This window comes from Sinocyclocheilus rhinocerous, unplaced genomic scaffold (assembly GCF_001515625.1).
Source record: "Sinocyclocheilus rhinocerous isolate Xijiao unplaced genomic scaffold, SAMN03320098_v1.1 scaffold958, whole genome shotgun sequence".
NCBI classification, from domain to species: domain Eukaryota; kingdom Metazoa; phylum Chordata; class Actinopteri; order Cypriniformes; family Cyprinidae; genus Sinocyclocheilus; species Sinocyclocheilus rhinocerous.
This window is the reverse complement of record NW_015650342.1, coordinates 20956-36154: the sequence shown is the minus strand read 5'-3', so window position 1 is coordinate 36154 and position 15199 is coordinate 20956. Positions and strand designations below refer to the sequence as shown.

The following is a 15199-nucleotide window of genomic DNA, read 5'->3' as shown; positions in this document are numbered from 1 at the left end:
GCGGGAAGTCGTATAAACGGGGATTTTCGAGGACGTGGTATGAGCAGAAAAAAATGGCTAGCGGGCTGCGAAGTAGCTAACGCTTCTGCTACCCCTGCATTTTGTTCCATCCCGAGAGAGTGACGGACATCGCATGGACAACTACAGGTGTAATGTAATGTAAGTGAGCAATGTGATGTAAGTAAGCAGTGCAATGTAAGGGAGCCTTTTCCACGACATTCTAATTTATTGAGATGCACCTGTAGTTAATAGTATTCCCTAATCTAAAGTGTTACCAAGAATTTTAAACATAAATCTAATCCTACATCTCAAATGTTAACACATTGGCAACCCTTCTACTTTTTTAAAGAGTGTGTTATAATGCTTTAATGAACACAGGGCTTTGCTGTCAAAGTCTTAAAAAGTTTATAAATTATCTTAATTCTGTTAGGTTGAGTTGTGTTCAAAGCCATTGTAAAAGGCTGTATAAATGCACACATTCGGTCACATACTGTGTCGTGGAACACGCTGCTGAAGATGAAGATAAACAGGCTTTAATAAATCCACAGATAAGTCATTTCCAAGCAAGTGAAGGTTAGTGACACACATAACATTGACGAGATTCGACAAACTCAGACTGAACAGACAGGAACTTAAATACACAGACCAAACGAGGATAATTAACAAGACACACCTGAACAGAATGACAAAATCAAATCAATAACCATGCCGACACAAGAGAAAACAGTGCAAACAAAGTCCAAACTAACAGAAACTGTGACATATTCAACATTAATGTGTTTATAGTAGAACCAAGCACAGACGGCTCACAAGCACCTATTGTTGAGTCCATGGTATTCAAGAGAACTGCTTGCAGGAATGTTAAGAAACTTGGTACACGGATCTAGTCTAGTGATGCAAAGTTCGATTCTTTTCCGCGAACCGGTTCTTTTCGGACAGTTCGGCTCATTGAACCGGTTCAAAAAGCCGATTAATCGGTTCCTGGCGTCATCAAGCAATGATATCACTACGCATTTCTTTTCTAACAACTCAGTGCCATGTTGTATCAATGAAACATTCAAATAAAGTCATTTGTGTCAACACATATTGAAACATTCAAATAAAAAGTTATTTTTGTGAATGCACATAGCTGATTATTGCCTTTCATTCACTTAAGTAAAATGGTGTCAGTGGTCACAGTTTCATTCGCAGATCCTTTATGTCAGATACGACTAACCTACAACTTAGATAAGATTCCTAAAAGTTTCGCACCTACAGCACACATTACAGACACTGATGCTCAAACGCGGATATGTTCTACATGTCTAAAGTATAAAGAAAGAATAAACCTGTATTATAAACTCCTTGGGATTTCGCTTAAACAACTTAAAATATGATCTGCATGCAAAATAAACTGTGCTAAAGTTCAGGTTTTTCCATGTTTTAATAAAAATCCAGGGCTTTTTAATAAAATGATTTATAAGCATATCTCCAGCAGCCTATGTTTTGTTTGTTATAAAGAAACTTTGACTGAAACTGAAACTGAAACTTTACGTATCAGGCTCGTTCAACTCACTCGTCAGAATCCTCGGCAATCATCAGCAAACTTCGACAGTTGGTTAAACATTCGGTTCTTGTTGAGTCCTCGGTAATCATCGGCAAACTTCGCCACAGCTCATTCAGTTCTTGTTGAGTCCTCTGTAATCGTCGGCAAACTTCGACAGTTGGTTAAACCGGCTCATTCAGTTCTTGTTGAGTCCTCGGTAATCGTCGGCAAACTTCGACAGTTGGTTAAACCGGCTCATTCGGTTCTTGTTGAGTCGGACGTGCTACTTCGGCTGTGTGTCCTGCGTCATCAACCCGGAACTAAAGTTCGATTCAGTTTGATTTTGTGAACCGGCTCGACCGGTTACTTCCTGAGAACCGGCTCAAAAGAACGATTCGTTCAAGAACCAAGCATCACTAATCTAGTCTCTAACTCAAACCTTTTAGTACTACCAAATTTGCACTTATGTTTCTGCCAATAACTTTTGAACTTGCCTTCTGCTTTTCCCTTTAGATTTGCATGAAAATTAAATCAGATAACTTAAAATCATGCTATTAAAATGATATGGAATTCAGGTTAATCAGTCAGTCTATTTTCAGACCATACCAACAAATGTTGTGGATTATGTGTTGCTAGACCAAACGATTATTACAGTAGTCAACATTTGAAGTGGATCAAAAACGTTCATCAGAGTTGTCCTAAGACAAGAGCGGGTATTGTTTTGGTTTTAGGACAACTTTGATGATAGGTTTTGATCCACTTCAAATGTTGAATACTGTATTTGATGCATTCACCAATTTGATGGCATTATACCGAATTGAATCTGAAGCTGCCACCAAACTTTGTGTGTGCCCTTGTCACATCACACTGACCACAGCACATCAATTTTATCACAGCACCACCTATTGGTCAAAAGTAATAAGTATTATTATTATTATTATCTATATTAATTATTGATTTTACCATGTTTTAGGAGGAAGAAGAGCACCCCATATCAATGGTCAAACCATTGTAATGCACAGCCTCTAATGGCTTATTGCTTGATTTAACTAGTAAATTGTCTGTAAATCTGTACAATACACAACAATAAATCTCAGAAATGTTACTTAACAACTGTAAATGTTTTGTTTGTGTGCATTTGTTTTGACAGGAATACACCATGACAGTATTTCTGCGGCAGAGTTGGAGAGATGACCGTCTGTCGTACAACCACACAAACAAAACTCTTGGCCTGGACAGCCGCTTTGTGGACAAACTCTGGTTACCAGACACATTCATAGTTAATGCCAAATCAGCCTGGTTTCACGATGTCACTGTGGAGAACAAACTCATACGCCTGCAGCCTGATGGAGTCATTCTCTACAGCAGTCGGTGCGTGGGTATGCTTTAAGTGCATTTTAAACTAGTTTGTAATTTTGCATTGGCAATAATGTAAAAGGACTTTGGGCAGCACAGTAAAGCTGGAATGTTGACAGGTCACAATAAAGGGAAGAAAATTTAAGTTAAAAAAAAAATCAAACTCATGTTTATACACTGAACAAAATTATAAACGCAACACTTTTGTTTTTGCCCCCATTTTTCATGAGCTGAACTCAAAGATCTAAGACTTTTTCTATGTACACAAAAGGCCTATGCAAACTAATGGCACCAACAGTATGGAAAAATATGTGGGGAAAAAAAATCCCAGCAATATCATTATTTTCAAAGGATCATATCATTTACTTTCAAGTCTTAACACATGATCACAGAGGGTTTATTTCTTCTCTGTGACCTGCTCCATGTTCAAAATGTTTAATCGTGATGGTTTCCCTTTCAGAATTACATCTACAGCTGCATGTGATATGGACCTCACAAAATACCCCATGGATGAACAGGAATGCATGCTAGACTTGGAAAGCTGTGAGTAAAGGGGAAACTTATATCTGGCATCTCTCTTTTGCATTTACAGTGTTTCATCTTCATGAGCACAAAAATGATTCCTGCACAAAAAAAAAAAAAAATGATAACGATGCCTGTGACTTTATATTTCACAAAAATCCTATATTTTATATATTTTCTTTTTCCTGTTGGTGGTTTTGCAGATGGCTACTCTTCAGAAGATATTGTGTATCACTGGTCAGAAAGTCAGAAACACATTCATGGGCTGGACAAATTAGAGCTGTCCCAGTTCACCATCACAGACAAAGAAAAAAAAAAAAATCCAAACAAAAAAAAAAAAAAAAATGATAACGATGCCTGTGACTTTATATTTCACAAAAATCCTATATTTTATATATTTTCTTTTTCCTGTTGGTGGTTTTGCAGATGGCTACTCTTCAGAAGATATTGTGTATCACTGGTCAGAAAGTCAGAAACACATTCATGGGCTGGACAAATTAGAGCTGTCCCAGTTCACCATCACAGATTATAGCTTTGTCACAGAGATGATGAACTTTAAATCTGGTGAGGCTTTTCATCGACACGGTCTGATATATCTGATGTAACTAAACTCTCCCAAAAACGTCATTGCTAATGCTGCAGCAACTGTTGTTTTCATTTTGAATTGTTTTAATCTATTTTGTTAACTCAGAAACCATATTACATATTTTCATATTGTCATTCTTGAAACAGCAGGGAGATTTCCACGTCTCAGCTTACGGTTTCAACTAAGGCGTAACCGAGGAGTTTACATCATCCAGTCCTACATGCCCTCAATCCTACTGGTTGCCATGTCATGGGTTTCATTCTGGATCAGCCAATCAGCTGTGCCAGCAAGAGTGTCTTTAGGTCTGTAGCTTACAGTTTCTAAAATGTACACTTCACCATATATGTGTGTGTGTGTGTGTGTGTATATATATATATATATATATATAATATTATATTTTAAAATATACTAGATATTCCCCATATCTCGCATGTTTAAAAAAAAACTAATTTGCGAAAAGTCAAATTTTAAAAATTAATAGGTAAACACTTTTTTTTTTATATTCCAAGTTTTTACTTTATAAGTAACTTTACAACTACATATCAACTACCAGTTATTAGAGTATTAGTAGACTGTCTGATTAATATCCACTTTATTTTAATGGTTCCCCAACAGATATTCTACTGACTATAAGTAACTTTGTAATTACATGTCAACCTATTCTACAGTATACTGAGACTCTGAGTTAATTGACATGTAGTTGCAAATGAATGAGAATTTGTTGACATGTAGTTACAAAGAGTTAGTAGAATGTCTAGTGAAATCAGTAATCAGTACAATTTTAAAACAAATCACACACACAAATGAACCTGACAAGTTAAAGGAATATTTCCGTGTGTCCTTTAACCTTTAGGAATCACAACGGTGCTCACCATGACAACACTGATGGTCAGTGCTCGTTCATCATTGCCCCGTGCTTCTGCCATCAAAGCTCTGGACGTGTATTTCTGGATCTGCTACGTCTTTGTGTTCGCTGCCTTGATCGAATACGCTTTTGCTCACTATAATGCAGACTACAGCAAGAAGGAGAAAGCCAAAGTCAAGACGAATAAGAGTGCAGAGGTACTATCAGAAGATGAATTTTGCACAGAAGGGTGAAACTGTGTGCTATAACTGACCAAGTCTCGAGCATTTCATACTGTATATTCTCAAATCTCAAGCAGGGTGAATTCAGGTAAAGTGGGTCGTTGAAGATTGCACTGTGCTCAACGGGTTTTCACTTTAAGAGCATAACAATAGTCTTTAATGAAAGGGACACTATTAAGATAAAATAGTTTTGGCTGATGCTCAGTGACCCTGGCGATTGTGGCTACAGCTCCTCATCATGAAAGGTATAAGCCCTTTGACATTCAAAACTTGTGAGGTTGCTCATTAAATGTAAACAAATATTATAGTCACAGTACTTGTATTATTTGCTACTGCTGTTAACGTGAATTAAAATGCAAAGAATACTTTAGAACTGTACTGCAGTCATGTTTTCAGTATGTTGTAGAGTTAATTTTCCATCAATATTCTGTTAGATTTCTTCAAATTTAATGTCAACACGGTAACGCTTTAGAATAAGGAGCACATATTCACTATTAACTAAGAGTTAATAGTGAGAATTGGTCCTTAAAATAAAGTGCTACCTAAATGAATAAATAAATGTGTTTTCATTTCTAATTAGGATATGGGATAATTTTTGATCAATCAGAGATGGCCCACTTTACCTGAAAATACATTTGTCCGGTGTGCATGATGTCTAAATGTTTATTGTTATGTACCTTCCAAATAAAATTGAATTCACATGAAAATATTACAGCTGCACCTTAAAGTTAACAAAGGCAATAAATAAATGAAAAACACATCTGGGTAGCTAAATTACAAGCCCACTTTTCCTGAATTTACCTTTTTAATATTTTAGAGATAGAGTGGCACAATATTGATTAAAACCTTATTCAGTTTAGAGCATAACAGAGTTCAAATATAATCCCCACCTATGACTTTTAATGAACAACTCTTATTTTCCCCTCATGTTCTTTTCCAGTCCATGGTGAAGAATGGAAAGCAGGCCATGGTTCTGTTTTCGCTCTCTGTGGCTGGCATGAACCAGGGCCTCCTCGTCTCAAACAGGCAAAACAGGGCCCAGCGGGCCACTGACCCTCCTGGAGATCCACATGAAGAGACAGAGGTTCGTGGCACTCAGTCCCGTCGGGCACAGAAGGAAAGCAGTGAAGAGAAGAAATGCTGCAAGTGTAAACCTATCGATGCCGACACCATTGATATCTACGCTCGTGCTGTCTTCCCTTTCACCTTTGCTGTGGTAAATGTCATCTACTGGGTGGCATACACAATGTAAATGATTTATAAAATGTTGAGCTCTGCATGTATATACAGTAAATCAATAAATGATGTGACAACAGAACTATACTATTATTAGAATATGAGAATATCTGGATTATTAACGCTTATAAATATAATAATGTAGGGTAGTCTTTTAGAATATGTTAAATGCTTTATGTTGAATTGAGTTTTTTTGGAAGAAGAGGGGTCCTGTTGCATTTTAGGAGACTGATACATACCTCTGCATCTTTACAAATAGTCCTTGATGCTTTACAATGACATTTCCTTGTTGCTTTTTTGCTCTTTCATAATATTTGCACCAGAATAGCCTTCTAAGTACTGGTACGAATGAACTAAAGCAGAAATGTATTCTGCTTTATGAATGAACCTTTTTTTTTCATTCATTTTTTCTCCATCTTTAAATATTTCCTCACAGAAGAGTTCAGCATTTTGGTTGCATTGGCAGACATTACTGTTAAAATGGACTCTGACTTGTGGCAATATCTGTGTGTTTCTTGCAACTTAATGTTGTTCTCAAATAAAATTCAAAGCCATCTGAATTATTAACATACAAATTAGATATTTTTCTGTATGCATTCGCTTACATATATAGTGTTTATCTTAATGTTATTATTCCCCCAGCAATGGGGTTTAAATATGATTGTGTTGTGGAAAAATGTTACATATGAGCCATGGGAACCCTGCCCACAAGTAATGATGGTAGTGATGCTATTCTGAGCAATTTATCCCTTTCAGTATCTTTTATTTCGCCTTTTCTTTTGTCAGAGGCAGCTCTAATTCTGCTTTTGTTCTGAAGTGCCACATTTGTGCCGCAACAACATTTGCGATTGTCATGACAATCAGCACACATTGTTTTTGTGCATGAAAATGAACATGTGATTTATTATTTCCTGCTTTTTTCTCTTTTTTTGGTAAATATATTAATGCCACCTTTGTGTGGTAAGTCTGTGAGGGGCCCTTGGCACCAGGATAATGACATGACATAGTGACAAAGTTGATAAATAAAACTGTTCTTGTGACCCAAGTTTGGAGTGTTTTGAGATTGGATTGGGAAATGCTTATGAACTAATATTAATGATTACTCTAATAGATATCCTGATTAGAACTCATGGTAGAGTGTAGTATAGTGTGGTGTCTCTGGTCCACATTAAAACACTGTTAGTGGTGGTGATGCAGTAATGCAGGTCTATTCAGTTTCGTTCTGACCTTGTTTAATTAAACACATCAGGGCTGCATTTCCCAAAAGCATTGTAAGCCTAAACTGATCGTAGAACCATCGCCACCAATGGCGCTATGATCAACTTAGGTTTGTGATGCTTCTGGGAAATGCAGCCCAGAACCGTTTAATCAAGGTTCTTATGATTACTTGATTATTACAGGCACGTGTGTTTGATTAAACTTTGCAGGTTGTGTTCCTCTAGGAACATAATTGGATAGCTCTGCACTAAAGTATGTAAATCAATATTTAACAAAAGTTAAATATAAAGTTTTTTGCTCATCACGTATTCCCACTTTCCATGTAAACATCTCTGTCGATCCAGTTGAGCTCAATCAGAATGACATTTCAGTCAGATTGAAAGGGGTGGTGTATACCTGTAATAATCTGATCGACAAGAAAACGACGCATGTAAATGCTCAAAAATACCTTGCACACGTGCAGTGCTTTGATGCATACGTTTACTGTAACGCTGGTTGACAGAGCGAGGAGGATGAAAGTGCAAAACATTTAATAAAAATAAAAGCAAATACACACATGGGGAAACATAGGCAAAAACAAGTAAATCAAGGGAAAAAAAACTGAACTGACAATACCACATGTGAAACATGCAATAAGAACAACATCAGACAACAAACACGGGGACTGTCTGCCAGACAAGGATTAAATTAAAGTCAAACTGGGCTAATTCTACTTAAATTAATCCCGACTAAAAAAATAAATGCCATTTTGAGACATTTCTTAATTTGAGATGAATTAATCTAGACTATGGAGTCACAGACTACAGGAAATAAGGATTTATCAGCTACTTTTTGTGAAGCCTGATTAGTTTAATGATGTGCACATAGAGTTGATGTGAAGACACTTGAAAAACCAGGGATGGAACCTTAACAAACAGTGGCGTTGTGTAGAATTTGAATTATTTTTTATTACGAAAACCCCAACTCGTTATCTTTTAATTATGTTGTTAATTTCTTTATGTGCAGTTTTTTTTTTCACCCACAAGCAAAAGTGGTTTAAATCTCCTTTATGTTTTCCTCTTTTTCTTGTTGAATTGAACTGTCTTGTTACATCCCTCAGGCTTATAAATAACACACAAAAAAGAAAAAAGATGCAATTTGTTTATGCATTATGATGAATTATTCAAAGATATTTATCCTTGTCATTATGCGTTTTTTCTGTGTATCACTGATTTTTGAGAAGTGGGAACAGGGCGAAATATTGAAAAAATAAAACCTTGTACTCAGACAAATGAATCTACATTTTTGTATCTTACATGTACTAAGCTACTGAGCTATGCTTTGATGCAACCTCCCAACTTTTCTCTTTTTTATCAAAATGTGCTTTTTTTTACCTTGGATTGTGTAATATAATTTTATCTTTGTCTTTAACAGCAATCAAAATGTTTTTAACATTTTAAAACCCATTCTCATGTTAGCAGACAGATTACACTTTCACATGTGACCATCAATTCCTCAACAAATCTAAAATATCATAATCAAATATCAAAATATTTATCTGACGGTGGTGACCAAAACATATCATTTATACTATCAAATACATTGAATCACTCAATTACTGGATTAAAACAAACACAACAAACAGTATATTATTGTTTATAAAGGTTTTTTTTCTCTCTTTTTTTTTTCAAAATTCACATTTAGGTTTTTGATAGGCTATCATTGGAACTCCTAACAAATTATCCAAAAATTATCAGAACACAAATGAACTGTATTATGTATAGATATGTTTTATCCAGTGTTTTGTGTTCCCTCAACACTAACTAGCTACTAGCTAACTGGCTAAGTGATGACTATCAATCCACAAAAGCAATATATGCTGTATATTTACTGGTAGTAATTATACATTGTTAAAAAAAATTTAACATTTATATATCATATAATTAAAAGTGACTTGAATATCACAAAAATCTACATCACTGGCCTGTCACCACCGTCAGACAGAAAATCTTACGGTGTTGACAAATTTAGCTCTTTTTTCACAAAACAAATGGAGTTCATGTAGTAGCTATTTAGTTTTTTCTGTTAATGCTAGATGCTAATAGAACCGAGAAAAAAAGATAATTAAATGATCTAAATATTTCAAATGATTTCCTCAGAAATTGGAAGATGGTGTTGACATATCATGGTTGTGACACAGGAAATATTAACATTAGGATTTAAAATATTCTGAACCCATAAAACTTACCAGAGCCTGTCTGACACTGATGTACGGTGCGTTCCAAATGGGATATATCGCCCTCCGAAGGGCACTTCGGAGTGAAAACAATCATGGCTGCCATATTGAAGGGTCGTTCCAAACCGAAGTGCTCAAAACTGGCCACTTCAAAGGGCCCTTTGGAATGAAGGATTTCGAAGGGTACAACTGATGGACACTTCGGGACTTCGAAGCTCTCACTCCGGAGGGTAAACCCTTTGAAGGGATTAGGGCATAGGGACGAGCCCTTCCGAATGGAATGCAGGGGTACTCTGCAGAGGAGAAATGTGGCAAGGGGTCCTTTAGAGCAGTGGTTCCCAACCCTGGTCCTGGAGGCAACCCAACACTGCACGTTTTGCATGTCTCCTTAATCAAACACACCAGGGTAGTGTTGGGGTGCCTCCAGGACCAGTGTTGGGAACCACTGCTTTAGAGTGACAGCTGCCCCTGATATTCCCTAATTTTTATTTTTTTTACATTTTAATGAATGTCTGATGGTGTTGACAAAAAGTGGGGACACAACTTTGAAACCTTATGAAACACACGTGTCCTTGAAAAACATCCTTGCTTTGATATGACATATTATTAAGTGTTGCTTTTGATAAAACAAGCTTTTTCATAATAAAAAAAATAAAAAAAACTTTTATTTTTATTTTTATCCATTTTATTGCTCATGAACGATTGAACACTTCTCTGTAGACACACTGTATTTGATGTAGTGGATGAAGACAATAAGTGTCATAGATTTGATATAATAATGATAAAATTAAACTGAAGGGGATAATTCTATTATTAATCCATCAAAACATTTACAATTGAAAATATTTTCATTTTTATTCCTAGCAGTTACAATTGCTGGACATGTTTTGTCCCATGTCTCAAGAATCAGTGATATATAATTTCATATGTATACAAATCCAAGATATTCATTTTTTTCTACAATATATATTTTTTTTTAAATATATGAGCGACAGGTGCACTAACATCTCATTGCATCACTAACTCAACATCCCTACCTATATTGTTTTCCTCAGCATTTGCAATGTCTGCACAAAGGAAACGTCAGGCAGCGGCTCGAAGATCTTTGGAGAAGACTGTTGATTGAAAAAATGTAAGTATTACTACTTACAATAAATGCTGACCAATACTTAATTATATGTCTTTTTTTTTTTACTGAAAATGATAAAACAAGCAAAATGTAATTTGGTTCATCATATGACAGCTATACATGAATATATACAAGACAGATGCAGCCAAGCTGAATACATCTCAATTTTCAGTCAAGCAATGAATTAATGCATGCATGCAAATTTTATTTACTATCAACAATAGGAAACATGAATAAATGAGTAAAAGGACTGAATAAAAGTAAACATCACACTATAATAATAATTTTTAAAATAAATACATGTACAAGAGAACAACACAGGAAACAAAGCTTTATTCAAACTCATTGTTCTAACAATCACATATGTACCCCACACCCTACTGCCATCTCAACACAGCTGTGCCAATTCTGTGGCTGTGGAAAGGGACATCGAGTCTCTCCTTGCCTGAGTGCACCCATCTGCCTCATCACCCCACACAGAGAGCCTTACAGAACCCTGTGCAGCTCGTTTCAACAGCCAGCGCTCCTGTGCACAAAGCATAGCAGACCAAGCCTTTGGCATGCTGAAAACACGCCGATGCTCTGTTTTCTTCAAGGCCTTATAGTTGAGCCCTGCATTTGTGACTGCGGTTGTTGCGTGCTGCGCTGTGCTTCACAATCTCGCTCTTCTCAATGGGCCGGGGACATCATTGAGCCAGAGGACGAGGAAGACCATGAGGATGTTCCGCGTCTTCACGGAGAGCGCAGGTCATGGTTGCTTAGCAACGGCAGACGCCTCCGGAGCTCAAGCGCCCGAACGCTTTGGGGAAAATCAGAAAGCGACGCGCCTAGCGTTTTCCACGCGTTTTTAGGCGCTACATGTGAACGGCCCCTAAAACGAATTTCAGGGCTCTGTATAGGTCATTACACAAAAACATCTGCAACGTTTTCGTTGGAAAGATAGTTTTACAGGGTTATAAAAAATAACCTAAAACTAGCCATTAGGGAACGTTCTCTATAAGTTATTTTTAGATTATTTAAAAAAAATAACCACCCTGCAACGTTCTGGGAACGTTATTTTATGGTTTTAAAAAAAATAACCTAAAACTAACCATTAGGGAACGTTCTCTGTAAGTTATTTTTAGGTTATTTAATAATAACCACCATGTAACGTTATGTAACGTTCTGGAAACGTTATTTTATGGTTACAAAAAAAACCTAAAAAGAACGTTTCCCTAACGTTAGTATTTGGTTCCCCAAAAAAGAACCAAACGGGAACCAAAAACTAACGTTTAGGGGAGCGTTCTGTGTTTGAAGTGAAAAAGTCCTCGCAAGGACCTCCGCTTGCGCACGTCAAGTTAGGGAGCGTCTCAAAAGTGCAAAATCCACAATAAACTTGATTTAATATGTGCATTATTCCATAAAAACTCTAAAACCGTGATCCTTTTACATGTGTAGTTTATGTTGGCAAATAGATTAAGTATAGATTAAGATGATTTTTAACTTTTAAATGATTATTATATCTGTTATAAATATGTAAAACTGCATGTCTTAATGAAATACATTTAACTTATGTGGTTGTTTTATTGAAAGAGCTCAAATCACCTACAATGTATTTATCATTGACTGTATAAAAACAGGTATTTATACATACATGCAGCATAAAACTTAGATATAGTACACAACTTAGATTAAAATATATATATTTTGTGCATCTATTATAAATATTTGAAATTTTTAAATCTATATAACTTCCTGCTTATATGACCATTTAATTGCACTCATGCCACCTCTGAGCCTCATTAAATGTCTGAACGTACACCAAGCCACTTTTGTGTTCTTCTGTGCTACCTCTACAAATTAATTTTGTTAATACTGATTTAATTTGATTGGTAACTTATATTTCTTATTCTTGTTCTTATTCTGTCGTTTTAATTACAATTTTTAAAAAGCTTAAAATATTATTTTTTTAAGAATTTGACAAAAGATGACATACTTTTAATAAAGTTAGAGGAGTCAAATATTTTATCAAAAAGGAGCCTTCCCATTACGAGGTGATTCGTAATGGGAAGGCTCCTTTTTGATAAAATTTTGGATTATTGATTAGAAGGTGCTCCTAAAATTTTGAACGTGCTCCTACACAAGTGCTCCTAAAAAGAAAAGTAAGCATAGAGCCCTGCTCATTAGTGGAGACTGCAAGACCTGAAGTGGGTGTGTCAGATATAGGGAGACACAAAATGTGCAATGCTGGGGGTACTTCATGGAGAGGTTTGAGAACCACTGGTCTAAACAAAGAGCAGAAGGGCTTGTTGAAAAATGCAAATTCGTTCTCTGCCAGCAGGTGGCGCTTTTCGCCAGGAATATAGCCGTTTCCCCGGTAACCGCGCAGCTGAGGACGCGCTGTGGGGTTTGCGGCAGGGCGGTCTGAGGTTGGAGCGATATGTGGAGGGTTTTCTCAAGCTCTCTAACCGGATGAGCTGGCACGACGCCGCTCTAGGTGCGTGCTTCCTGCTGGGGTTGGATGACGAGATAATTCGCTGCGATTTTCCTACGTGTGGTTTTGTTTTTTTTTTTGTTTTAGTTTTTTCCCCTGATCGAGCTGTTTAATCTCGTGCTGTTCTTAAATGGTTCAGATTTCGAAGTGGAAGAAGTAAAGAAACTTCCCAAACCTCGTCATCCAACTTCTGCTGGATGGAGACTGCAAGACCTGAAGTGGGTGTGTCAGATATAGGGAGACATACAAAATGTGCAATGCTGGGGGTACTTCATGGAGAGGTTTGAGAACCACTGGTCTAAACAAAGAGCAGAAGGGCTTGTTGAAAAATGCAAATTCGTTCTCTGCCAGCAGGTGGCGCTTTTCGCCAAAATTATAGACGTTTCCTCCTTAATCTCGTGCTGTTCTTAAATGGTTCAGATTTCGAAGTGGAAGAAGTAAAGAAACTTCCCAAACCTCGTCATCCAACTTCTGCTGGAACGCGCCGCGTCTCCCCAGCTCACCCCACGCCGAGAACCTCCACATACCGCTCCTACCGCCTACCCAACCCCAAATTCCCCCTCTGTCCTCTGAAGCTCCACTGTAGTCGTCAGCCCAGTATGGCCAGACACTCCCCAGTCAAGTCCGTCGGCCGTGGCTCTCTCCAGCCCCCTGAAGGCCTTCCGTCCGTTAGCGCTGTTCCTAGAGGCCTCCAGAGCGCCCCCCCCCCTCCCCGTTGGATGTTATATGATGCGGAACGCGCCTTCCGGGAGGGGGGAGTCATTGTTCCTTGTTATAATTAACTGAGTCTTCTCCCATTTCTACCAGTGATCATTGTTTCCTTCCCGCGGTACTACCTGCGCAGATATCAATAGCATCACTGGGCTGTAGGTTGCCAAGTTGAGGGGACAAATGGGTTGAAATTTGTATGTGTCAATCTTGTGAGAAAGATGCGTTTCATACAAGATCTGGCAACTGGACAACCTTGGAATTTGATTATTCATATGATGAGGTTTGGCCCATTCCCCTGAGGGGGAAAAAATGCCTGAGGTAAGGGATTTCTTTAGGAGCGTTGCAACAAACGTCTTAACAGTCACCCTTACCTAAGTGTTTATACTAAGCGTTTCACGGTAGTTTTTGGCAACTTATGGCAATGGGCGCCGCGGTTACTATAGTTACTACATCTCACAATAAACAGATATGTATACATATCTATGACAATAAACAGAACATAATGAAATACAAACCTAACCAACTAAAACACAGACAAACATTAAATAAACATGAGTGCTGCCCGTTTCTGCGCTGCTTTGTGTACAGTCGTTACGGAGGAAACCGCTTTGTTTCTGCAGTGAAAGCGCCTCCTGCTGACCAATGACGGAAAATTTACCAAATGTGAAAATTAACCCATGTTTTGACGCTGCAAAGAACACGCAGAGTTGTAAATGTGAACAGGTGGACCAACAAGATAATGCATTATAAAAATCTAAACAATTAAGACAAATTATATTTATATTGTTATTTAATTAATGTAATAATTGATTAATAATAATTGTTTAAATTGATATCATAATTGATACAACTCGTCCATTTACTTAAAAATGTATATAAAATTTTTGTTTTGTGAAAACTGGTAAGTCATGCTTTTTACAGTCATTTTACAGTTTAATATGTTACCATAGTCATTGCCCTACTGCGCTCATATGATATTTTATTTGTGCAGGTCTTAAAAAATGTCTTAAGTCTTACATTTGAGAATAAAAATCCTGCAGATACTGCAGATAAGATGACTTAAGGGAGCTCTTTTGGTCCCTTAAATTTATTAAGGTGAAATGGTTACTAAGGACTTTGTAGCAACACTTAAGGGAACACTT

General features: G+C 37.1%; 2 protein-coding genes across 2 annotated transcripts in view; both read left to right on the top strand.

Moving 5' to 3' along the window:
* Nucleotides 1–7348, top strand: part of LOC107711789 (gamma-aminobutyric acid receptor subunit delta-like) — a 29222-nt gene extending 21874 nt beyond the window's left edge. Inside the window, exons 4-9 of the mRNA XM_016516837.1 lie at nt 2676–2896; nt 3342–3424; nt 3830–3967; nt 4136–4291; nt 4843–5051; nt 6016–7348. Coding sequence (XP_016372323.1) covers nt 2676–2896; nt 3342–3424; nt 3830–3967; nt 4136–4291; nt 4843–5051; nt 6016–6327 — 1119 coding nt within the window. The 3' untranslated portion in view covers nt 6328–7348. The remainder of the gene's footprint in view (nt 1–2675; nt 2897–3341; nt 3425–3829; nt 3968–4135; nt 4292–4842; nt 5052–6015) is intronic.
* A 5976-nt stretch (nt 7349–13324) lies between these two features.
* The window catches only part of LOC107711782 (rabenosyn-5-like), a 20226-nt gene continuing 18351 nt past the window's right edge, over nt 13325–15199 (top strand). Inside the window, exons 1-2 of the mRNA XM_016516831.1 lie at nt 13325–13349; nt 13767–14014. Of these exons, the coding sequence (XP_016372317.1) occupies nt 13325–13349; nt 13767–14014 (273 nt within the window). The remainder of the gene's footprint in view (nt 13350–13766; nt 14015–15199) is intronic.